We start from the raw sequence: 26,017 nt of genomic DNA, 5'->3' as shown, positions 1-26,017 counted from the left end.
GTCGGTGATAAGAAAGTGAGGAGAAAGGCTAGAAGAAATGTCTACATGCAGAGGGTTATTGGAGCATGGAATGTTTTACCAGGGAGTGGTTGCTGCTGTGCCCATTGTATCTTTTATGTCTACATTTTCTGTTTTACAGTCTTTTGGTCTTTGAGCCCATCTCCACATCAGGTTCACCTTATTGAAGTGTCTGGCTATATTCTGCACAATTTGAAAGACGATAGTAAACACATATCTGAACCCAATTTTGCATTTCCAATGACTAGGAAGCTACTGGGGTGCAACATGCAGAATACTCTACTCTAACATCATTTACAATGGATTAGATGGAGCTTGTCTGCCTCAGGCACAGAATGGGTTGTGCCTTTGTAAGAAAGCGGGAGACTCTATGGGCTCAAAATTGCCCAGGAGTTGTTCTGGTTTTTTTGGAGCATCTTGATTTTTCTGGAGTATCTTAAAAATCCCCATTTTGCACATTCAATTTGCGCCAGTGTAAGTGAGTTAGTTGGGATTTTTTTAGTTTAGTTTTTTTTTCAAAAGGGGGCGTTACCAGCCACCTATGCCCATTTTGGCCACTTTGGACAGCTAATAGTTACTCCAAACTAACTTAGGTCAGCGTATGTGACCACTTGTGGCAGCACAGAAAACCGGAGAGTTACGAAATCAGCGCAGGTAGGTACGTTGGAGGCCAGCAGAATTTAATGACTTGACTAAAGAATGTGAATAGGATCAAACAGCTATACAGGACATCATGTGACAAACTTCTCAAAGTTAATTTACTATACAACAGACACATTCATGGAATCTTAAACTACAAAAATAAAATAAGTAAAGAGACAAAACATATTTACATAATTTTTTCAAAATATCCAAATAAAAAATAGAAGTACCTCCTGCTCATAATTCTTATGTTTTTATGTTCTCCCAGCCGCCTAAGCTCGCCCACCATCAGCCCGCCCTTACAAACAACACAACCTCCCGTAGTCGGGGATCAGGCCCTCCAGGATCAGAACAGCACCTGGGGTCAGAGATCGGACATGTCTGGGGATCAGATCTTCCCTAGAGGTCGGGGATCAGACCGCCCATGGGATCGGAACCCCCTACCCCCATGGGGACTGTGATCAAATCCACCCTGCGGTTCAGAATCCCTATCCCCGGATCAAAACTCTCTCCCCTCCCCATTCCCGGCTTGGACCCCACACCAACCTGCTTGTTGCAGCCTTCTAGCCCGGGAAGGCAGCGGGCCAGCCAGCCAATCGGCCTGGGATAGGGGCGGGACGCATCAGGTCCCACGCTGCAGCACACACACAGAGGATGGGGGCAGGAGCTACTGCACATGCGCGCACACTCCAACATGCATGTGGAGAGCTGCCAGTACTGTTTCTGGTGCAAGACCCTAGCTCCGCTCCTGAATTGACTGGCCACGCCGCGTCAAGCCCCGGGAGAGGCAACACAGCAACTAGAATCGGGGGAGATTTTTTTCGGCACCGTTTTCAGCCCACAAAGTCGGCTCATCTCTGGAGAGTGCACCAAAAAAAGGGGTGGGCCAAATTTGAGCCCTTAGTTTATACAGTCACAGCAAAATGAGATTGGAGTCGGGCCAAAATCTGACTTCCATTTACCCCTGTAACTCTCCAAATTTGAGTGCTAACTTGATCTTGGCATAAAGACTCGTCTTGAGTGTAGACACAATTGCCATTGTCAGTATCAGCAAGCACCAGGATTTTTGAGTCTAATCGCTCCTCCTCAATCAGCACCCAAGAAGAACATAAGAAATAGGAGCAGGAGTAGGCTATTCGGCCCTTTGAGCCTGCTCCGCCATTCAATAAGATCATGGCTGATCATCTACCTCAATTTCACTTTCCTGCACTATCCCCATATCCCTTGATTCCCTTAATATCCAAAAAAGTATCGATCTCTGTCTTGAATATACTCAACCACTGAACTTCCACAGCCCTCGAGGGTAGAGAATTCCAAAGATTCACCACCCTCTGAGTGAAGAAATTTCCCCTCATCTCAGTCCTAAATGGCAAGCCCCTTATTCTGAGATTGTTACCCCTGCTTCTAGACTCCCCAGCCAGGAGAAACATCCTCCCTTCATCTACCCTGTCAAGCCCTGTAAGAATTTTGTATGTTTCAATCACTTCTCATCCTTCTACACTCTAGAGAATATAGGCCTAGTCTACTCAATCTCTCCTCATAGGGTAATCTCTCCCATCCCAGGAATCAATCTGGTGAACCTTCGTTGCATTCCCTCTATGGCAAGTATATCCTTCCTTGGGTAAGGAGATCAAAACTGTACACAATACTCCAGGTATGGTCTCACCAGGGCCCTATAAATTGCAGTAAGACATCTTTACTCTTGTACTCAAATCCTCTTGTAATAAAGGCCAACATACCATTTGCGTTCTTAATTACTTGCTGTACCTGTTTTGTATCTGCTGAAAGAATTTTTAATTTGTGCAGAATATTTAGTAAACTTATCCACCAAAATAAATGGGCCAATTTGAGCAAATATGCAATTGTGAATTTGAATGTGGTGTCCTTAGTATAGCAATGAGTCTTTGATCATAGCACAAAACTAGAGAGGGTGGGGAGAGAGGGATATTTGAAATGGTTCACACAATGGATTTTGAAGTGTAGTGACTGTTGTGACAAATAGCAGTGAGATGAATGACAAGTTGATCTGCTGCTGTTGATACTTTGGATGAGAGAGAAATGTTGGCCACATGACCAGAAAACTCAATTGCTTCTCTTCCAAGTTACAGGAAACCACTTGTTCTCTTCTGCCAATAGTATCTACATTTCCTGAAAAAGAATCTTACTAAAGTTTAATCAGTCACTATGGGGCCGAAATTGACCCTCGCGATAAGGCCTCTGGCCGCCTGAAAGCGGCGGCCATGGGGTGGCGCGGAATGGCTGCCGACTCTCCACGAAGGGCCGCCATTTTGTAAATTGCCCTTTGTGAGTTTTGGAGCGGTGGACCGCCCGACCGTTTTTCCACCACTGCATGCACGCACCCGACCCCTTACCGACCAGCGGGGACCCCCTCGCGAAATTGCCCCTTGCAAAATGGAACCTTTTCTGGTATTGCCCCGAGGGAGCGGCCCGGGTGCTGATCGGCGCCCCCGACAGCTTTTTGTATCGGTGCGCTCTCTGTGGTATGACGGCCCAGCCGTCCTTAAAGGGGAGGGCGCACTGCTGCGGCCGCCATATTATTTTGTTTCGTCCGACAATTATGCCTCGGGTTTGGCCAGGCCGCCAACATCCAGTCTAGCATCCCGTATTGGGTGCCAGGCCGCTGGCCCGGCCAAAACTCTCCCTGGTGGCCCAATGTTTGCCACTGAAATGGCTGCAGAGCTCACATCATCTCTCCCCTTTAACTGAAGGGGAGAGACGTTGTGACACACCAGCACGACGCGGCATGTCCGCGTCGCACTGATGTCATCAGTAATGCTGATGACTGGTCAGGGTGGCGGACCTGGTGCAAGGGCACTTCCGCCCCACAGCCGGCACAACTTACACCTCGAGCCACAAAAAACTTCAAAGTGCCGAATATTGACGGCATCTCCACCGCATGGATTACGATGGAGAAAAACTTTAAAAAACCGAGGTTGCACCCCGTTTCGGGCGGTGGGGAATTTCGGCCCCTATATGTATTACTTTTCAATGAAGGAACATTTGTTGACGTGCACATGCAGTGTCGATAGAATACTTGCCAATGCAGACAGTTGGCTGTTGAATCTGATAAAGACTTGGACTGCAGAATGCATCCTTTTGTGGTTGTCTCTAACAGCTCGGGAACTATCTGAGGAAGTTTTCAGCTAGGTATACTTGTGCTGTGGTCACTTGGGGAAGATTTTCTCTGTAATAGCTGTCTTGAAATTGAAAATCCATTTATAGGATGTTTCTCCTCCCACTCAATGGGCCCAAGTTTCCACATGATTCGCGCCTGATTTTTAGGAGCAACTGGTGGAGAACGGACTATTTTAGAAATCGCAATTCTCCACATTTTTTTTTCTGCAGTTCTAGTCAGGTAGAACAGTTCTAGTTTAGAACAGAATTTTTTCTTCAAAAGGGGGCGTGTCCAGCCACTGACGCCTGATTTGAAAGTTTCCACAGTGAAAATGTACTCCAAACTAAAGTAGAATGGAGCCAGTGAAGATTTTTGTAGAACTGAAAAAACCTGTTCTACACATTAAAAAAATCAGGCGCAGGTTACAAATCAGGCGTCCAGAACGAGGTGGGGGGGGAGGAGGGGGGGGGGGGGGAAAGGGAACTCATTAAATTCTACAATAAATCCTTATTTATACTTCTACAAATATTATACAAATAAATCCAACCTGAATAAACATTTATAAGCCAAGAAAAGATTAAATAAACCATCTTTCTACCTGTGTGAAAGGCTTCAGCCAGGGAGAATTCTGCAGCCGTTCGTGCCGCTGAGCGGGAGGGGGAGAGAGGGAGAGAGGGGGGAGGGGGGAGAAAGAGAGAGGGGGTGGGGGAAGAGGGGGAGGAGAGGTGGGGGGGAAGAGAGAGAGGGGGGGGTCGGGGAACAGGAGCGGGTGTCGGGTCGGAGCGGGCCTCGGGGCGGGGGGGGGGGGGGGGAGCGGGTCTCGGGTCGGGGGGAGCGGGTCGGGGGGTGGGGGGAGCGGGTCTCGGTTAGGGGGGCGGGGGGGGAGCGGGCCTCGGGTCGGGGCGGGGGAGCGGGTGTCGGTGCGGGGGGGGGCAGGTGTCGGGTCGGGTCTGGGCGGGGGGGGGGGGATGGAGCGAGTGTCGGGTTTGGTCGGAGGGGGGGGGGGTGGGGAGCCTCATTCACGCAGCCCCAGCGAGGCCATTCAGCCAGGGCTAGGGGCTGCGTGCTTCGGGCCCCTCCCACACAGTTCGGCGCCTGGAGCTACTGCACTTGCGTGCCGAATGTAGCGCGCATGTGCAGAGGTCCCGGCACTGTTTTCAGCGCCGGGACCTGGCTCCACCGCCCCCACAGCTCGTGCTGGCTGCGCCGAGTGCCACAGGACCTGTAAGTAGGTGGAGAATACCGAAGATTTTTTTAGGCGCATTTTTTAGGTGGAAACTTGGGCCCACTGTCTTGTAAGGTATCGATAGCTCTGTCATCATTCCAAATCTTTCCCTCTTTGACACAGCATTTATTTTTTCTCTCTGCCTCTCTGAAGCAGCTCGCGACATTTTTTTCTATCTTTATCAGGCAGTTCAAAATCATTTTGGTTTGACTGCTCGATGCTAGCCTTCATATTTAGATCTTGGAATTCTTGCCTCCAGCTTTCAGTACAGGGTATTTAGTTTGTATCTGGAGCAAAGAGGAAAAGAATGTAAATCACTTAGCATGATCTTCTTCTTTATTTGAAAATAGTTCAACTTCCCACATACAAGCGCCCTACATGTTCCTTGGTTCTCTTTCCATCCCAGTGCTAAGGGGTTGCACTTAAAGGGGCCGAAATTGTCCCTTTCTATGGGCCCAAGTTTCCACATGATTTACGCCTGATTTTTAGGAACAACTGGTGGAGAATGGACTATCTTAGAAATCGCAATTCTCCACGTTTTTTTTTCTGCAGTTCTAGTCAGTTAGAACAGTTCTACTTTGGAACAGAATTTTTTCTTCAAAAGGGGGCGTGTCCGGCCACTGACGCCTGATTTCAAAGTTTCCACAGTGAAAACGTACTCCAAACTAAAGTAGAATGGAGCAAGTGAAGATTTTTGTAGAACTGAAAAAACCTGTTCTACACATTAAAAAATCAGGCGCAGGTTACAAATTAGGCGTCCAGAACGAGGGGGGGGGGAGGGGAACTCATTAAATTCTACAGTAAATCCTTATTTATACTTCTACAAATATTATACAAATAAATCCAACCTGAATAAACATTTATAAGCAAAGAAAAGATTAAACAAACCATCTTCCTACCTGTGTGAAAGCGCTTCAGCCAGGGAGAGTTCTGCAGCCGTTCGTTGCCGCTGAGCGGGAGGGGGGGCGGCGGGAGGAGAAAGCGGTTTGTTGTTGTGGAGGGGAGGGAGGGGAAGGAGAAAGCGGTTTGTTGTTGCCGTTCGTGCCGCTGAGCGGGGGGGTGGGGAGGAGAAAGCGGTTTGTTGTTGTGGAGGGGAGGGAGGGGAAGGAGAAAGCGGTTTGTTGTTGTGGAGGGGAGGGAGGGGAAGGAGACAGCCGTTTGTTGTTGTGGAGGGGAGGGAGGGGAAGGAGACAGCCGTTTGTTGCCACGGAGGGGAGGGAGGGGAAGGAGACAGTGAGAAGGATAGCCTCAGTGCTGATGTGCTGATGGCAATGTGATTTTATTAAAAAATGTTCAAAAATTAAACAGCTACAAAGAACTACAAAAATGGTCGAGTGCCAATGTTTTTTTTCACACTGAGCATGCGCGAACGCTCCAACGCGCACGCGCAGCGTTGCCGGCAGGAAAAAAACTAATTAAAATAGTACCCGCCCCCTCCCACTTACAAAATCGGCGCGAGTGTAGGCTCTGTCCCCCTGGGCGCCGCGCCAAACAGACAAGGAGCTGCAAAGCGCTCGAGAATAGCGCGTTTTTTTTCTGGCGCCGTTTTAGGCGCGAAAAACGGGCGCCCAGCTCCGAGGGGCGCCCGTTTTTTATCCTGTGGAAACTTGGGCCCTATAAGTCGCTGACATTTCATAAATTGTCCTCCATTTTTTTTCCAGCGGTGCTTGTCACCGCACCACCTGTGTTCCCGCCCCCTCGGGCACACACCGACCCCCCCCCCACCGACTGGCAGCGACCTCTTTCTGCCCTGTGTGGGAAATTGCCCCGCGGGAGCGGATTGGCCATAGCTCGGTGCCCCCAATAGCTTTCCCCATGCAGAGTAAAATTTTCAAGAGCGCCCCCTTTCGGTCGGAGGGCAATTTTAGCCCCAAAATGTTTTTTGTTTACATTTTCCATTGTTCTATGCTGGCTAAAGTGCTATGGATGTGGTCCAGATCCAGGTCACGTATACAATAGAGTTGGGAAAATCATCTGACCAATCTTATTCCGCAGTAGCACAAAGTTTCCCCGTTTCTCTCTCTTTCTCAGATCTTTATTGGAGACAATATATTCACTGTATGCGCTTGCCCTCCATTGTAAGCTAACCTGCTCCACATGTCATATTGCAGAATGAAACAGATGTTGGATGGATGTAAGGTTGTGAAATTTTGTGAATTTTTTTTTAAAACATCAGTCGCTTCGATCTTCATCTGGATGCTAAATGCTCCAAGGTGCATTGTCATTTTGTCAAGTATAAATGAAGGAGTCAATCATAATCTCTGTCATTAAAATGCTGTCAGCAATGGATGATGGGCAGGTGTCAGCGACTCGGCCATAGTTTAATAGTGGAGATAGGAATGTAGACGATTGGCAGACCATTGCAATCCACTTAGCCAATCCCCAAATTTGTCACACACAATTCAGTTTCTTTCTTTACTCACTCTCACTCCCTCAATTCTGCCACTTTTCAAGGATGGTGGGGCAAAACCATCCAAAGACATCAATGAATAAATGTTCAGTTTTACTTGATTAGAAATAACTTTCATTTCTATGGTGCCTTTCGTGGCCTTCACACATCCCAAAGCTCTTCACATCCAATGGAGTACTGTACTTTTGAAGTGTAGTGACTACTGTAATGCAGAAAATGCAGCAGCTAATTTGTGCACAGTAAGGTAACAATTACCAGAAATCTGCTTTTAGTGATGTTGTTTGAGGAATAAATATTGGCCAGGACACCGGGGAGAACTCACCTGGTCTTCAAATAGTGCCATGGGATCTTTTACATCCACCTGAGAGCAGACGGGGCCTCTGTTTCATCTTCCATCTGGAAGATGGCACCTCCGACGGTGCAGCATTCTCTCAGTACCGCACTGGCGTATCAGCCTCTTATTTTGTGCTCAAGTCTCTGGAGTGGGACTTGAACCCATGACCTTCAGACTGAGGCGAGAGTCCTACTACACTGAGCTTTATGAAGCATTTATGCAGGATCTTTGCAGGATCTTTTCTCCGGAGCTTAAATGATGGGATAGAGTCCAATGTAGGCTAGATTGTTCATGGTCTATGAAAATAGCCAGTTTTGATGGCTTGTTGTCTGTGTTTATGAGCTAAATTCTAATATCTATTTCTTACAGGTTCAAGCAAAGAAAGAGAACCTCTTGCCTCCAGCACTGAGTGAGTGCATTCCAAAATTTTACTTCCCTCAAGGCTGCCCAAAAAGAACCCTTAATGTAGATGCAGTCATTGCCAGAATAGAAAACGCCTACACACAATTTGAAAATGAAAAAGTGACTCTGGAAGACATGGGAAAAATTGCAAAAGTAAGTACACTTTCCACTTGCTTTTATATGTAATTGTGTGCTGTCATGGGGTCCATTTCTAGCCTTTTCATTAATATAAAAAAAATAGTATTTCGCTGATGATACAAAGATGGGTGGGCAAGAAAGTTGTGAGGAGGACACATAAAATCTGCAAAGGGATATAGCATCATCATAGGCAGTCCCTCGGAATTGAGGAAGACTTGCTTCCACTCCTGAAGTGAGTTCTTTGGTGGCTGAACAGTCCAATACTCTGTCACAGGTGGGACAGACAGTCGTTGAGGGAAGGAGTGGGTGGGACTGGTTTGCCGCACGCTTCTTCCGCTGCCTACATTTGACCTCTGCATGCTCTCGGCGCCGAGACTCGAAGTGCTCAACGCCCTCCCGGATGCACTTTCTCCACTTAGGACAGTCTTTGGCCAGGGACTCCCAGGTGCCAGTGGTGATGTCGCACTTTATCAGGGAGGCTTTGAGAGTGTCCTTGTAACGTTTCCGCTGCCCATCTTTGGCTCGTTTGCAGTGAAGGAGCTCCGCATAGAGCACTTGCTTTGGGAGTCTCGTGTCTGGCATGTGAACTATGTGGCCTGCCCAGCGAAACTGATCGAGTGTGGTCAGCGCTTCAATGCTGGGGATGTTAGCCTGGACGAGAACACTGATGTTGGTGCGCCTGTCCTCCCAGGGGATTTGTAGGATCTTGCGGAGACATCGTTGGTAATATATCTCCAGCGACTTGAGGTGTCTTCTGTACATCGTCCATGTCTCTGAGCCATACAGGAGGCCGGGTATTACTACAGCCCTGTAGACCATGAGCTTGGTGGTAGATTTGAGGGCTTGGTCTTCGAACACTCTTTTCCTCAGGCGGCCGAAGGCTGCATTGGCGCACTGGAGGCAGTGTTGAATCTCCGCATCAATGTCTGCTTTTGTTGACAAGAGGCTCCTGAGGTATGGGAAATGGTCCACGTTGTTGAGGGCCACGCCTTGGATGTTGATGACTGGGGGACAGTGCTGTGCAGCGAGGTCAGACTGGTGGAGGATCTTTGTCTTACGGATGTTTAGCGTAAGGCTAAACATGTGCCTCAGTAAATACATCGACTATATCCTGGAGTTCAGCCTCAGAATGTGTGCAGATGCAGGCGTCGTCTGCGTACTGTAGCTCAACGACAGAGGTTGGACCTGGCCTGGAGGCGGCGTAGATTAAGCAGCTTCCCCCTGGTTCTGTTTAGTTCCACTCCAGCAGCGAGCTTGTTGACTGTGAGGTGGAGCATGGCAGCGAGGAAGATTGAGAAGCAGATTGGAGCGATGATGCGGATGTGGATTGTGTCTGTAATGGATCTGGTAGTAAGGATCATGGCCTGCATGTCGTTGTGGAGCAGGCGAAGGATGTTGACAAAGTTTTGGGGGCTTCCGAAACGGAGGAGGACGCTCCATAGACCCTTGCGGTTGACAGTGTCAAAGGCCTTTGTAAAGTCGAAGAAGGCCATGTATAAGGGCTGGCGCTGCTCCCTGTATTTTTCCTGCAGCTGTCGCGCTGCAAAGATCATGTCCGTTGTGCCCCGTAGGGGACGAAATCCGCACTGTGATTCCGGGAGGAACTCCTCTGCCACAGAGAGAAGACGGTTGAGGGGAACTCTAGCGACAACTTTCCCAGTGGCTGATAGCAGAGAGATTTTGCCGCAGTCGGACTTGTCCCCTTTTTTAAAGATGGTCACGATCACTGCATCTGAGATCTCCCGGCATGCTCTCCTCCCTCCAGATGAGAGAGATGATGTCATGTATCGGCGCCAACAGCGCCTCTTCACCAAAATTTAGCGCCTCAGCAGGGATTCCATCCGCTCTCGTAACCTTGTTCTTGAGCTGATTTATGGCTTTTTCTACCTCGTGCATCGTTGGGGGTTTCACTAAGGTGGTGGCAGGTGGCATACTGCGGGCTGGAGTCGAGAACACTCGAGTCGAAGGTAGAGTCGATTGAGGAGATCTTCGAAGTGCTCCTTCCAGCTGGCCCTGACAGCCTCTGAGTCCTTGATGAGTGTTTCCCCGTTCTTGGCCAGCAGTGGGGTGAGGTCTTGGGAGTTTGGACCGTAGGTGGCCTTGACTGCAATAAAGAATCCTCGCATATCGTGGCTGTCGGCCAGTTGTATCTCCTGCGCTTTCTCCATCCATCACCTGCTCTTTAGGTCCCGGGTTTTTTGTTGAACCTCAGCCTTGAGCCATCTGTAATGTTGCTTTGCTGCTCCCGAGTTGGGTTGTTGCTTTGAGGCTCAGAAATGCTCTGCGCTTGCGATCTATTAGTTCTTGGATCTCCTGATCATTTTTATCAAACCAGTCCTGGTGTATTCTGGTTGAGTGACCAAGCATCTCTTCACAGGCACTAGTTATGGAGGCCTGGAGGGCAGACCAAGCACAGTAGGCATTCTGCGTCTCAGGGTCATCAAGGCATGCCAAGTTAGCTGTGAGGCGTTGGCTGTATAGGGTTCTCTTAGCTGGATCTTTAAGTGCCCCGGCATTGACTTTTTTGCGCCATTGCTTCTGCTGTCCCCTCTGCTTTGGGGCTATGTTAATGTCGTTGATGGATCGGATTAGGCGGTGGTCCGTCCAGCAGTCGTCAGCTCTTGTCATGGGATATGGACAGGCTAAGTGAATGGGCAAACATTTGTCAGATGGAGTATAATGTGGGAAAGTGTGAGGTTATTCACTTTAGCAGGAAAAATAAAAAAACAAATTATTATTTAAATGGAGAAAAATTACAAAATGCTGTAGTACAGAGGGATCTTGGGGGTCCTTGTGCATGAAACACAGTGAGAGCTGTGGAGGCTGGGTCATTCAATATATTTAAGGACAGATTTTTGAGCGATAAGGGAGTGAAGGATTATGGGGAGCGTGTAGGGAAGTGGAGCTGAGCCCACGATCAGATCAGCCATGATCTTATTGAATGGCGCAGTAGACTCGAGGGGCCAAATGGCCTACTCTGCTCCTATTTCTTATGTTCTTATTTCTTTAGCACTGTGAACCACAATGCCATTAGCCAATTTCACTTTGTTTATATTTAAAAATGAGTGACTTAAAAATTGTGTTAAAGAATCCCTGTTGCATTACTTCCTACAAAAGTATTTTTTTTATATCAGTTTGACGTAAGGAAAGTTTAAGGACCCAAGTTTCCACAGGATAAAAAACGGGCGCCCCTCCGAGTCGGGCGCCCGTTTTTCACGCCTAAAACGGCGCCAGAAAAAAAACGCGCTATTCTCGAGCGCATTGCAGCTCCTTGTCTGTTTGGCGCGGCGCCCAGGGAGGCGGAGCCTACACTCGCGCCGATTTTGTAAGTGGGAGGGGGCGGGTACTATTTAAATTAGTTTTTTTCCTGCCAGCAACGCTGCGCGTGCGCGTTGGAGCGTTCGCGCATGCTCAGTGTGAAAAAAACATTGGCACTCGGCCATTTTTGTAGTTCTTTGTAGCTGTTTAATTTTTGAACATTTTTTAATAAAAGCACATTGCCATCAGCACTGAGGCTACCCTTCTCACTGTCTCCTTCCCCTCCCCACCCTCCACGGCAACAAACGACGGTTTCCTCCCCCTCGCTCCCCTCCACGGCAACAAATGGCTGTCTCCTTCCCCTCCCTGCCCTCCGCGGCAACAAACAGCTGTCTCCTTCCCCTCCCTGCCCTCCGCGGCAACAAACAGCTGTCTCCTTCCCCTCCCTCCCCTCCGCGGCAACAAACGGCTGTCTCCTTCCCCTCCCTCCCCTCCGCGGCAACAAACGGCTGTCTCCTTCCCCACCCCCGCGGGAACGAATGATGGCTGAAGCACTTTCACACAGGTAGGAAGATGGTTTATTTAATCTTTTCTTTGCTTATAAATGTTTATTCAGGTTGGATTTATTTGTATAATATTTGTAGAAGTATAAATAAGGATTGATTGTAGAATTTAATGACTTCCCTTACCCCCCCCCTAATTTGTAACCTGCGCCTGATTTTTTAATGTGTAGAACCGTTTTTTTCAGTTCGACAAAAATCTTCACTTGCTCCATTCTATTTTAGTTTGGAGTACGTTTTCACTGTGGAAACGTTCAAATCAGGTGTCAGTGGCCGGACACGCCCCCTTTTGAAGAAAAAATTCTGTTCCAAAGTAGAACTGTTCTACCTGACTAGAACTGCAGAAAAAAAAATGTGGAGAATTGCGATTTCTAAGATAGTCCGTTCTTCACCAGTTGCTCCTAAAAAATCAGGCGCAAATCATGTGGAAACTTGGGCCCTATGTGTTTGTTTTGTTACTGGTGCAATTTGAAGATGATTGTCGTCTTCGGATTGATGTGGAATTATTCCGTTTCCTCCTCCATCTTATACTCTCCCTCTTCTATTTTCCCCATCCTTTCCCATATAATATTATTACTTGTAATAGTTTTTGGTACTGAAAACTTATATGGGAATTTTGAATTCGGATAGTGTTTGGGCAATTACACCACATACCCGAATCCTTGGTGAGAGGCCAGAACGACATTGAAGGCCAGGCCACATTTGTTTAATGCCAACGATCGGTGAGAAAGCCCCACTTTTCTAAATATAGGAGAGTCAGGTTATTGTGATTTTAATAGCGTCAACCTTGCCTACTTCTCCGTAGTAGTGATCGTATTTCTTCTTTCATGTCTTGGGCGAAAAAAAGCAGATCTACTCATCTGGAGCAGATTTCATGAGGAACCCAGTTGTCTGGAATTACAGTTTGGATTTCTTCTTCTGCTTTAGGTTCCATTCAGAGATGTGGTTATGTCTGGACAGTTTCAGTTTTATGCATTGAGCTGAGTCAACCTACTTAATTTATATTCTGCACTAAGGTTTCTTGGAACAGATCTTGATCAGTGCTGTAATTTTGCTTAGAGTGTTTGCTTCTTGCTGCATTGTATTGCATACCCAAGTGAATAGAAGTGAACTTGGATTTGTCTGGACATCCACACATGTGGGAACACCATGCTACAACCAGCTGTCTCCCAGCATATAGTCTGCCCACTGCTCAATATAAACCCTGCTCTGTGGTTTCGAGCTACTAATTTGTTGAATAAATAACTGGCCTGAAATCCTGGTTTCTTCTTTCGTAAGTCCGAAACTCCTATTACTACGAATGAGAAACACACCCAAACACTATATTAAATTTTTTTTTAAATACATTATAGAAATTAAAATTAATAGAAATGTTTTGGGGGAAAAAAAATCTGCCTATATTTTTTTAATTGTGGTTTAAAATAAGATTACCTGAGTGGGCAGGGTTTTTAACATTATGTATTTCTAAATTTTATTTTTATATGTTTTAAAACTCTTACGCTGGTAAAAGTAGGCTATGCACCTGCTTTTACCAGGCGCAAGAGTTTTAAGGACATTCTCAGGGCAAGATATGGACAAATAACCCAATATCTGCCATGGGAATGTCCTTCTCCCCGAGATGTGTACGATCTGTCAAGCCAGAAACTTGACCGATCGGAAAAGCTGGTTTTTGACGCATGCGCATCGCGCGGCAAAAATCGGCTTTTGCGATGCCTTCCGGGGTCCGTAAACACTCCGTACGGGAGGCCGGAATTTCGGGGCCATTACTCAAGTCTGTAAGAAGCCAGAGGACCAGGATTAAGAGAGAGTAATGCCAGCAGTGTAAAAGATGAGCAGTGAGCAACTTAAAAATCTGCTGTTTTAAAGAACAGTACAAGTTTAACTTTGCTGTAAGATTGGACAAAAATTTCTGTTTTCAGAAATCGTCTTGGCATAATTTTAATCCAAATCAAGCTCACATGCTTATACAAATCTCCAGATTCTCTCATTGTAGCCTGCCATGTTAGGTTCTTCTGTTCTGTGCCTCTGATCTGGTTTTAAACCAGGGAAAAACACATCACTTCCAAGCAGAATCCTGAAATGGTCTTATTTATGTGTTGGGTCAATTTGTGTTTTTGTGTGGGTGGTGTCTGTGCCTTTGTGCATTGAGGTGTAGTTGATATGGGCCTCTGCTTGCTAGGATGCATTTTTGTGTGGGTGGCATCTGCTTGTGTGCACTGAGGAGTGTTTTATGGGGGCGGTGTAGATCTTTGTTTCTTTGTATGTATCTTTTTTGATGATGTGTGTGGTAGAATATCAAAAATACAATTGACAAAAATGAAGCCATGAACAAATGTTTTGTGTCTACCTCTGCCATCACTATCTCTCATCCATCATCTGATTCTGTGCTGATTTCTGCATTTACCTTTTACAAACTCCTTGATGCACTATAAATACCTCCCAAAAAGGAAGTATATGCCACTGATTTGCCATGTAATACCCCAGTATTTTAATGGCAAATATCTGTACATATACTGGTATCTATCTGGCACTCCGTTACCATTATTGAAATGTAGATTAACTGCAGCTTGGGAGAAGACAGAATAACAGAAATTTACGGCACAGAACGAGGCCATTCGGCCCATTGTGTCTGTGCTGCCCGCAAAAGAGCTATCCAGCCTAATCCCATTTTCCAGTTCTAGGTCCATAACCCTGCTGGTTACAGCACTTCAAGCACGTATCCAAGTACTTCTTAAATGCGTTGAGGAGTTCTGCCTCGACCACCCTTTCAGGCTGTGAGTTCATGATGGTGTGGAATCGCGAGTGCTGTCTTCAGCTCGCTGTTCCTCATTCATGTCATTTAAAGGGAGATTCTATACTGAATTATAGAATGGTTACAGCATGGAAGGAGGCCATTTGGCCCGTCGAGCCCATCACACTCCCTCGCCCTTTCCTCGTAGCCCTGCACATCTTTTTCATTCAGGTACTTATCCAATTTCCCTTTGAAAGCCATGATTGAATCTGCCTCCACCACCCTTTCAGGCAATGAATTCTAGATCCTAACCATTCGCTGTGTTTAAAAAAAAAAAAAAAAAGTTTTTCCTCCTGTCGCCTTTAGTTCTGCTGCTAATCACCTTAAATCTGTGTCCTCTGGTTCTCGATCCTTCCGCCTACTCTGTGTAGACCCTCACGATTTTGAACAAATGTTAGCTGCTGGCTTTCCTCTAAGATCCAGCTTTAAAGTAACTAAGGACAACTGAAAGATAATGTTGGTACTTATAATTCCCATTTGTAATTTTAATTATATAGTCAGTATAATATAAACCTTCAGAAGACTACTCCACAATCCGTATGTGCTTTTTTTTAATACATCCTCTCCTAATGGCAATGATTCAAGCTGACTCCTTGTCCTACAATTGGCAACTATGGTACTATGCCCAAGTGGCTGGTTGTCCTGTGGGCAGTCTGGCAGCTATGACAGCCATCCGTAATTGTAATAGCGGCCAATATTACCAAAACTACTAACTGCAGTAGTTGCTAGATGGTGACCAGTGCATTGACAGTTTTGTTTTTTTGCCACTGTAGTTCAGGGACGTTGAGAACGAAGGTAGAGCTACAGCCACCATCTCTCATTTGTTAATTCACCACAGACGAGTCCAAATCTGGGACCCTCATGGTGTGTGGCTCAGTCCTCTACATCACAGGCAAGAGAGGAACCAAACGATGACAGGGCACTGAAGTGGATAATGGAGGAAAAGCATTGGAGGAGAAAGGTGTGGTTAATCATGTGAAAGGTTTCAGAAGGGCGAGAAGCACCACAGTCACAGAGGATGTCATTTGTGATTTTGATTAGGGCCATTTTAGTGCTGTGGCGGTGCAGAAACCTGGTTGGAGAGATTTAAACATGGATTGCGGGAAAGAGGTGCACGGATTTAGGAGGCGACAACACACTCAAGGAAGTTGGAGATGGGGTGGTAGTTTGCAAGGACCGGGAGGTGTGGGAGGTCAATGATTTTTTTTTTTTGCGTGGTGGTGATGAAAGGGAAGAAGATGGTACCGGAGGAGAGGGACTAATTACAATGTCTGCTATCATGGGGACAAGGAAGGGAATTGGGTGGTTAACAGTTAAGCAGGAATATGGTCAAGAGAAAGAGGTGGGTTTCATGGACAAGACGACTTTGGAGAGGGCATTAGGGTTGTTGGGAGAGAAACCAGAGAAAGGTGTAGGTTGAGGGCTAGGGAGGGGAAAGCCTTGGAGAAAGTTTGGCTTGTCGGGGAAAGGGCAGATGTGGCAGCCACAGCCAAGCCGATGCTTCTTTTAAGCAGACTGCAAATATTAATCTAGTTTGTTATCTGTCTGTACAATGTAACATGTAAAACACACCAATTTACATTGGAGAATGATTCTGAAACCCAGGTGCCCAGATATGTTCATGTACAACGTATACCTGCTGTAGCAAATTTAGAGACCTCTCTGAAGCCTTGTATGAAAGATGCGAAAGACTAACAGCAGGTTATAGTGTGCATGATTGTATATTTTTTTAATTGCCTCGACTATCACATTTGGGTCAGGCAGTAACTGGAAAAACACAAGTTAATGGTTGAGGTCTTGGGCCATTCTTGAGGACTGGATGATTTTGTGGATAAACAGCCTTTGAAAAAGGGATCCAAACAAGGAAAGGGAGAAAAAAGCAACATGAAAAGAGATTGAATGACCTGTGAAGTCCTTGTGTGGAGAACAGGCGATGGTTAAATGGCAGAAGTGGTAGCAGCAGAAGACGAAAGGAGGCATGAAGAGAGAAATCAAGACATTTACAGGCTATTAAGAGTGTGTGAATAGAGACGGGTAGAAAGGAAAGTAACAAAAACCAGTACAGTGCTGCAGACTCCAGGGGCCTCAAAACTGGTTTTGTGGGGGGGGGGGGGGGAAGGGAGAGAAACGGACAGACAACAAAAGAAGCAGATCGACACCCTGTCAGTAGAGTTCTAATGGAGAGCTCCACCACCCACCCCGCTCTTCCCCTGACCCCCCCCCAGCAAAAATACTGACACATTCCCTCCCTCCATTCCAGGAAACGCTAGCACTTCCATCCCACACTTCCAGAGAGGAAATGGGAGTTGTAGTTAAAGTCTGACATTGGTAAAGTCAATATTAAGGATAGAGGACTGCAAAGTGCCTAGTAGAAAGGAGAGTTGCTGTTCCTCAAGCTTCCGTTGAGCTTCTTTGGAACAATGTCAAAGGCCAAAGAGACAGAAGTCAGGGTGAGAGTGGGACAGGGAATTGAAATGGTATGTAACAGGGAGCTTGGGACTACGGATACACAAATCTCTAAAAAAAAAAAAAAAAAAAAATAGCAATGGCCATAAAGAGTGCAAACAAAGTACTGGGGTTAATTCCTAGAGGAATAACAGGGAAGTCATGTTAAATGTATATAGAATCTTGATTAGACAACAGTTGGAATAATGTGTACAGTTCTGGTCTCCACAATACAAGTAGGATATTGAAGCACTGGGAAAAGTGCAGAAAGAATTCATAAGTATGTTACCAGAGATGATGTACCTATCAGGGAAGATTGAGAAATCCTGGGGCTCTTTTATCTGAAAAAGAAACTTGAGACGACCTGATGGAGGCCTTTAAAATTATTAAGGAGCTCGATAGGGTGGATGTGGAGTATAAACACTGGCAGAGGCCAGTTGGGCCAAGTGGCCGGTTTCTGAGCTGTACATTCTATCACTTCTGCCATTTAAACATCGCCTATTCTCCACCCAAGCACTTCTCGGATCATTCTATTTATTTACTTTGTGATTTCGTGCCCCCGCCCCTTTCCTTGTTCTGTTCCTTTTTAAATGCTGCTCATCTTTAATATCAAGTCCCAAGGAAGTGCCCAAGACTTAAAACACCAACTTTTATTTCTGCAAGGATGCTGTCTGGCCTGCTGAGTATTTCCAGTTCTTATTTTGTCTTTGCTGTGGTTCTGTTTTCTTCACTTGTAACCAATCTTTCTGTAGCACTATTTCTGTACTGTAAATTAAAATTCCTGGTTTAATGACTGGCTTATCGTTTGTAGTATCAGCCGTGGCTCAGTGGGTAACACGCTCGCCTCTGAGTCAGAACGTTGTTGGTTCCAAGTACCACTCCAGGAACTTGTAACACAAAAAAATCTAAGCTGACACTCCACTGCAGTGCTGAGGGAGTGCCGCACTGTTGGAGGTGCCGTCTTTCGGATGAGACCTTAAACCGAGGCCCCGTCTACTCTCTCAAATGGATGTAAGAGATCCCATGGCACTATTTCGCAGAAAAGCAGGGGAGTTCTCCCCGGTGTCCTGGCCAATATTTATTCCTCAATCGACATATCAAAAAAACAGATTATCTGGTCGGTATCACATTTCTGTTTGTGGGAGTTTGTTGTGTGCAAATTGGCTGCCGTGTTTCCCACATTACAACAGTGACTACACTCCAAAAGTACTTAATTGGCTGTAAAGCGCTTTTTTAAAGTCTTTCTTTGTTTTAAAGTCTTTCTTTGTTTAAAAGGTGTGCGACTGCCCTCTGTATTGGAAAGCTCCATTGTTTTGTGCTGCTGGCGGGGAAAGAACAGGATTTGTATCTGTTCACAAGTTCATCGCAACGTGGAGAAAGTAAGCATTTTGTTCTCTTGTATGTTGCTTAATTCTGAGTCTCAACTTGTAGTACCGGGTTCATTACTTACTTTTATTGAACAAACTTGCATTTAGATTTGAATTAATTGGGATGTGGTGGGGAGAAACACTACTCCAGGTACCATTAACTGCTCTGCACTGCCATTTGCTGTCTATTTAAATTTAGTAATTAACTGACAGAAGGAACTTTAGAGAAAACATGAATAGATTTTTTTCAAATTAATTTTCAGCAGTTTGTGGTCTTTTTAGTACAGCAGCAGATAGGATGTGTAACATTTGACACCTTGTGACGTGCAGGTACTGAACTGGCTGTATGAAACTAGAGCTTGAAGACTGAGGTCACACATAAAACCACAGATTTTGTCTCGCTTCTGGTGAGAAGTTGTGCATTTGAAGTTAAACCATATTGAACAGGAAAAATTCTGAGGATATTTTTAACCTTTAGTCGAGCGATTTCTGATAGGTGAAACTTCACTCGTACTTCAGAGCTGGAATAAATTTAAATATCTCACTACATGATTTTATAATTATTCCACAATTTCTCAGCTTCTGAAGTTGCAAAATACCTCCACAATCTTTTTATACTTTCACAAATATGAATAATTTAAACTGAAACTTATGTAATTGGGCATTAAAGCTGCATGAAATGATAGCTGTACTCAAGACTGGCAAACATGTAACTTTCACATGGGTTTTACTGGGAGTGTTTTTAAACAATTTGAAAGTTTGTTCCAATTATATTTTTGAAATATCCAACTACGAAATGAACATGCCCTAATCAGAAGGCTGGTGGAATGCTCTTTGGTATGTGAATTACTTTTTTCCACTTTATTTAAAGCAGAAAGTTTTATATATGTCCTCAATCAGATTCTGCCACATTGTTTGTATCTCGGCAATTCCTGTGACTTGATTGTAGTGACTGCTTTTCAGAGTAGATAGTTATATCTTTTACTGCCACAGTTTTAAAAATATAACATTTGGACTGTCTCATTTTAGAAGTTATGGTCCATGGCAAGCTCCTGAGGTGAGCTGTTTCATCGAGCGAGTGTGCAATTCTTGCACCCTTCTTTTCGCTCCTCCCACAAAAGTGGTGATTCATGCCAGGATTCCTCTAATACCAGCAGTTCCCCAATACCTCACCCACGTGGCCATTCTCTTATCAGCCTAGATTATGATTGTTTGCAGGCTCTTTAGTCATAGGGTTATTGCATCCAAGCCAAATCTTGTGCACGTGCACTTTTAGTTTTGGATCCCATGAATGTAATTATGAATGGGAAATATGGCAAAGGATGAGTTTGTTTTTTGCCTCTCTAGCCAGGGTAGATTTCAGCGACCCCACCCATTGCTCCAGCTGAAAGTGGCTGTGCATCAAATTTAGGACCTTTGTGGTCTGAGTCCTAGTGCATTATGGTTTTAATCTATTGAGCTATGGCAGGAATTCAAGATTGAAGGATGCATAAATAGACATAGATGATATACATTACCGAAGTGGTTTCTGCCTTGTCCTAAACTTAGAAATACCATATGTGGAGCACACCTGTTTCCAGTTTCAATGGGCCCAAATTTGCCCAGGAGTTGCTCTGTTTTTTTTGGGCGCAACTTGATTTTTCTGGAGTATCTTAAAAATCCCCATTCTACACATTTAATTTGCGCAATGTAGTGTAAGTGAGTTAGTTAGGATTTTTTTTTTTCAAAAGTGGGCGTTACCAGCCACCTACGACTGTTTTGGCCATTTGAGCCAGTTTGCACAGCTAGTGGTTGCTGCAAACTAACTTAGGCCAGGGTATGTGGCCGCATAGAAAACCCTTGCGGAGAGTGAAGAAATCAGCACAGGTAGCCAGAGATGGGGGATGGGGGGGCGGGGGGAGGGAAGTGGAGAGGACCTTGCAAAGCACTAAACACCTTCACAATAACTAATACAGATCTTGTACTGTAACTTTTGCATAATTTACACATTCCACTACATAAAACTTCATAAAATATGCACATAGAAACATAGAAAATAGATGCAGGAGTAGGCCTTTCGAGCCTGCACCACCATTCAATAAGATCATGGCTAATCATTCCCTCCGTACCCCTTTTCTGCTTTCTCTCCATAACCCTTGATCCCTTTAGTCGTAAGGGCCATATCTAACTCTCTGCGGCAGGGAATTCCACAGGTTAACAACTCTGAGTGAAGAAGTTCCTCCTCATCTCAGTCCTAAATGGCCTACCCCTTATCCTAAGACTCTGTCCCTTGGTTCTGGACTTCACCAACATCGGGAACATTCTTCCCGCATCTAACCTGTCCCGTCCCGTAAGAATCTTATACGTTTCTATGAGATCCCCTCTCATCCTTCTAAACTCCAGTGTATAAAGGCCCAGTTGATCCAGTCTCTCCTCATATGTCAGTCCAGCCATCCCTGGAATCAGTCTGGTGAACCTTTGCTACACTCCCTCAATAGCAAGAACATCCTTCCTCAGATTAGGAGACCAAAACTGAACACAATATTCCAGGTGAGGCCTCACCAAGGCCTTGTACAACTGCAGTAGGACCTCCCTACTCCTATATTCAAATCCCCTAGCTATGAAGGCCAACATACCATTTGCCTTCTTCACCGCCTGCTGTACCTGCATGCCAACTTTCAATGACTGATGAACCATGACACCTAGGTCTCGTTGCACTTCCCCTTTTCCTAATCTGCTGCCATTCAGATAATATTCTGCCCTCATGTTTTTGCCACCAAAGTGGATAACCTCACATTTATCCACATTATACTGCATCTGCCATGCATTTGCCCACTCACCTAACCTGTCCAACTCACCCTGCAGCCTCTTAGCGTCCTCCTCACAACTCACACTGCCACCCAGTTGAGCGTCATCTGCAAACTTGGAGATATTACACCCAATTCCTTCATCCGAATCATTAATGTATATTGTAAAGAGCTGGGGTCCCAGCACTGAGCCCTGCGGCACTACATGAGTCACTGCCTCCCATTCCGAAAAGAACCCGTTTATCCCGACTCTCTGCTTCCTGTCTGCCAACCAATTCTCTTGCTAGTCCACAATCAACTCGACGAGAGAGAGAGAGATGAAAAAAATTGAATATAATTCAGGATGTTTACTCCACACGAAAAGAATTTCTGAATCCACGCCAGTACATTACCACCAATAATATATGCTTTCAGTGTTGCACACCAATCTCTTATGTGGGACCTTGTCAAAGGCCTTTTGAAAGTCCAAATGCACAACATCCACTGGTTCTCCCTTGTCCACTCTGCTAGTTACATCCTCAAAAAATTCCAGAAGATTTGTCAAGCATGATTTCCCTTTCATAAATCCATGCTGACTTGGACTGATCCTGTCACTGCTTTCCAAATGCGCTGCTATTTCATCCTTAATAATTGATTCCAACATTTTCCCCACCACTGATGTCAGGCTAACCGGTCTACACTTGGCCGTTTTCTCTCTCCCTCCCTTTTTAAAAAGTGATGTTACATTAGCTACCAGTCCATAGGAACTGATCCAGAGTCGATAGACTATTGGAAAATAATCACCAATGCATCCACTATTTCTAGGGCCACTTCCTTAAGTACTCTGGGATGCAGACAATCAGGCCCCGAGGATTTATCGGCCTTCAATCCCATCAATTTCCCCAACACAATTTCCCGCCCATTAAAGATATCCGTCAGTTCCTCCTTCTCACTAGACCCTCGGTTCCATAGTATTTTCGAGAGGTTATTTGTGTCTTCCTTCGTGAAGACAGAACCAAAGTATTTGTTCAATTGGTCTGCCATTTCTTTGTTCCCCAATATAAATTCACCTGAGTCTGACTGCAAGGGACCTATGTTTGTCTTCACTAATCTTTTTTTCTTTACATATCTATAGAAGCTTCTGCAGTCAGTTTTTATGTTCCCGGCAAGCTTCTTCTCGTACTCTATTTTCCCCCTCCTAATTAAACCCTTTGTCCTCCTCTGCTGAATTCTAAATTTTTCCCAGTCCTCAGGTTTGTTGCTTTTTCTAGCCAATTTATATGCCTCTTCCTTGGGATTTAACACTATCCTTAATTTCCCTTGTTAGCCACGGTTGAGCCACCTTCCCGTTTTATTTTTACTCCAGACAGGGACGTACAACTGATGAAGTTCATCCATGTGAGCTTTAAATGTTTGCCATTGCCTATCCACAGTCAACCCTTTAAGTATCATTTGCCAGTCTCAAACCATCAAAGTTACCTTTCCTTAAGTTCAGGAACCTAGTTTCTGAATTAACTGTGTCACTCTCCATCCTAATAAAGAATTCTATCATGTTATGGTCTTTACTCGTTGGAGTTCAGAAGGATGAGGGGTGATCTTATAGAAACATTTAAAATAATGAAAAGGATAGACAAGATAGAGGCAGAGAGGTTGTTTCCACTGGTCGGGGAGACTAGAACTAGGGGGCACAGCCTCAAAATACGGGGGAGCCAATTTAAAACCGAGTTGAGAAGGAATTTCTTCTCCCAGAGGGTTGTGAATCTGTGGAATTCTCTGCCCAAGGAAGCAGTTGAGGCTAGCTCATTGAATGTATTCAAGTCACAGATAGATAGATTTTTAACCAATAAGGGAATTAAGGGTTACGGGGAGCGGGCGGGTAAGTGGAGCTGAGTCCATGGCTAGATCAGCCATGATCTTGTTGAATGGCGGAGCAGGCTCGAGGGGCTAGATGGCCTAATCCTGTTCCTACTACTTATGTTCTTATGTTTAGAATTTTGATGTAATGTGGCTCTTTTTGCTTTTGGCCTTAGGTTTGCTGCTTTTTCTGGCTAATTTATATGCCTCTTCCTTAGATCTAATACTATCCTTAATTTCCCTTGGTAGCCATGGTTGAGCCACCTTCCCTGTTTTATTTTTACTCCAGACAGGGATGTGCAATTGTTGAAGTTCATCCATGTGATCTATAAATGTTTGCCATTGCCTATCAACCGTCAACCCTTTAAGTATCATTTGCCAGTCTATTCTAGCCAATTCACGCCTCACACCATCGAAGTTAGCTTTCCTTAAGTTTAGGACCCTAGTTTCTGAATTAACTGTGTCACTCTCCATCTTAATCAAGAATTCTACCATGTTATGGTCACTCTTCCCCAAGGGGCCTCGCACAACAAGATTGCTAATTAGTCCCTTCTCATTACACATCACCCAGTCTAGGATGGCCAGCTCTCTAGTTGGTTCCTCGACATATTGGTCAAGAAAACCATCCAGACTACACTTCAGAAAATCCTCCTCCAACGCATTGCTACCAGTCTGGTTAGCCCAGTCTATATGTAAATTAAAGTCACCCATGATAACTGCTGTACCTTTATTGCACACATCCCTTATTTCTTGTTTGATGCTGTCCCCAACCTCACTACTACTGTTTGGTTGCCTGTACACAACTCCCACCAGCGTTTTCTGCCCTTTGATATTCCGTAGCTCCACCCATACCGATTCCACATCATCCAAGCCAGTGTCCCTCCTTACTATTGCATTAATTTCCTCTTTAACCAGCAATGCCACCCCGCCTCCTTTTCCTTTCTGGAGAAACTTCTTCACCCAGAGAGTGGTGAACCTGTGGAATTCTCTACCACAGAAAGTAGTTGAGGCCAATTCACTAAATATATTCAAAAGGGAGTTAGATGTAGTCCTTACTACTCGGGGGATCAAGGGGTATGGCGAGAAAGCAGGAAGGGGGTACTGAAGTTTCATGTTCAGCCATGAACTCATTGAATGGCGGTGCAGGCTAGAAGGGCTGAATGGCCTACTCCTGCACCTATTTTCTATGTTTCTATGTTTCTATGTCTATCCTTCCTGAATGTTGAATACCCCTGGATGTTGAGTTCCCAGCCTTGGTCACCCTGGAGCCAAGTCTCCGTGATGCCAATGACATCATATCCAGTAACTGCTATCTGCGCAGTTAATTCGTTCACCTTATTCCGAATACTCCTCGCATTGAGGCACAGAGCCTTCAGGCTTGTCTTTTTAACACACTTTGCCGCTTTAGAATTTTGCTATAATGTGGCCCTTTTTGTTTGCCTTTGGTTTCTCTGCCCTCCACTTTTACTATTCTCCTTTCTGTCTTTTGCCTCTGGCTCCCTTTTATTTCCCTCTGTCTCCCTGCATAGGTTCCCATCCCCCTGCCATATTAGTTTAACTCTTCCCCAACAGCACTAGCAGACACTCCCCCTAGGACATTGGTTCCGGTCCTGCCCAGGTGCAGACCGTCCGGCTTGTACTGGTCCCACCTCCCCCAGAACCGGTTCCAATGCCCTAGGAATTTGAATCCCTCCCTTCTGCACCACTCCTCAAGCCACGTATTCATCTGAGCTATCCTGCAATTTGTACTCTGACTAGCACGTGGCACTGGTAGCAATCCTGAGAGTACTACTTTTGAGGTTCTACTTTTTAATTTAGCTCCTAGCTCCCTAAATTCGTCTCGTAGGACCTCATCCCGTTTTTTACCTATATCGTTGGTACCTATATGCACCACGACAACTAGCTGTTCACGCTCCCTTTTCAAAATGTCCTGCACCCGCTCCGAGACGTCCTTGACCCTTGCACCAGGGAGGCAACATACCATCCTGGAGTCTCGGTTGCAGCCGCAGAAACGCCTTTCTAATCCCCTTACAATTGTATCCGCTATCAGTATCGCTCTCCCACTCTTTTTTCTGCCCCTCCTGTGCAGCAGAGCCACCCACGGTGCCATGAACTTGGCTGCTGCTGCCTTCTCCTGCTGAGTCATCCCCCTCAACAGTACCCAAAGTGGTTTATCTGTTTTGCAGGGGGATGACCGCAGGGGACCCCTGCACTACCTTCCTTGCACTGCTCTTCCTTTTGGTCACCCATTTACTATCTGGCTGTGTACCCTTTACCTGCGGTGTGACCAACTCACTAAATGTGCTATGCACGTCATTCTCAGCATAGTGGATTCTCCAGAGTGAATCCATCCGCAACTCCAGTGCCGCAATGCGTTCTGTCAGGATCTGCAGGCGGATGCACTTCCCGCACACGTAGTCGTCAGGGACACCGGAAGCGTCCCTGACTTCCCACATAGTACAGGAGGAGCATAACACGTGTCCGAGCTCTCCTGCCATGACTTAACCCTTAGATAAACTTAATTGGGCAATAACAATGCTAAAGGTTACTTACTGATAAAGAAAAAGAAAAAAGAAAAACTACTTACCAATCACTTACACCCTTGGCTGTGACATCACCTTTCGATTTCTTTCTACTTTTTTGCCTCCCTGCTGCAGCTGCACCGGCTGGCC

At 45.6% G+C, this 26,017-nt stretch overlaps 1 protein-coding gene across 3 annotated transcripts in view; it reads left to right on the top strand.

Moving 5' to 3' along the window:
• ppp2r3b (protein phosphatase 2, regulatory subunit B'', beta) overlaps positions 1-26,017 on the top strand; it is a 159,203-nt gene that overhangs the window by 92,247 nt on the left and 40,939 nt on the right. For all 3 annotated transcript variants that reach the window (XM_070892498.1, XM_070892499.1, XM_070892500.1), the window contains 2 exons: positions 8,135-8,320; positions 18,635-18,738. In XM_070892498.1, coding sequence (XP_070748599.1) covers positions 8,135-8,320; positions 18,635-18,738 — 290 coding nt within the window. The remainder of the gene's footprint in view (positions 1-8,134; positions 8,321-18,634; positions 18,739-26,017) is intronic.

Source organism: Pristiophorus japonicus, chromosome 10, assembly GCF_044704955.1.
Source record: "Pristiophorus japonicus isolate sPriJap1 chromosome 10, sPriJap1.hap1, whole genome shotgun sequence".
Classification (NCBI taxonomy): domain Eukaryota; kingdom Metazoa; phylum Chordata; class Chondrichthyes; family Pristiophoridae; genus Pristiophorus; species Pristiophorus japonicus.
The sequence above is the reverse complement of the archived record's forward strand: the minus strand, read 5'-3'. Positions and strand labels throughout refer to the sequence as shown.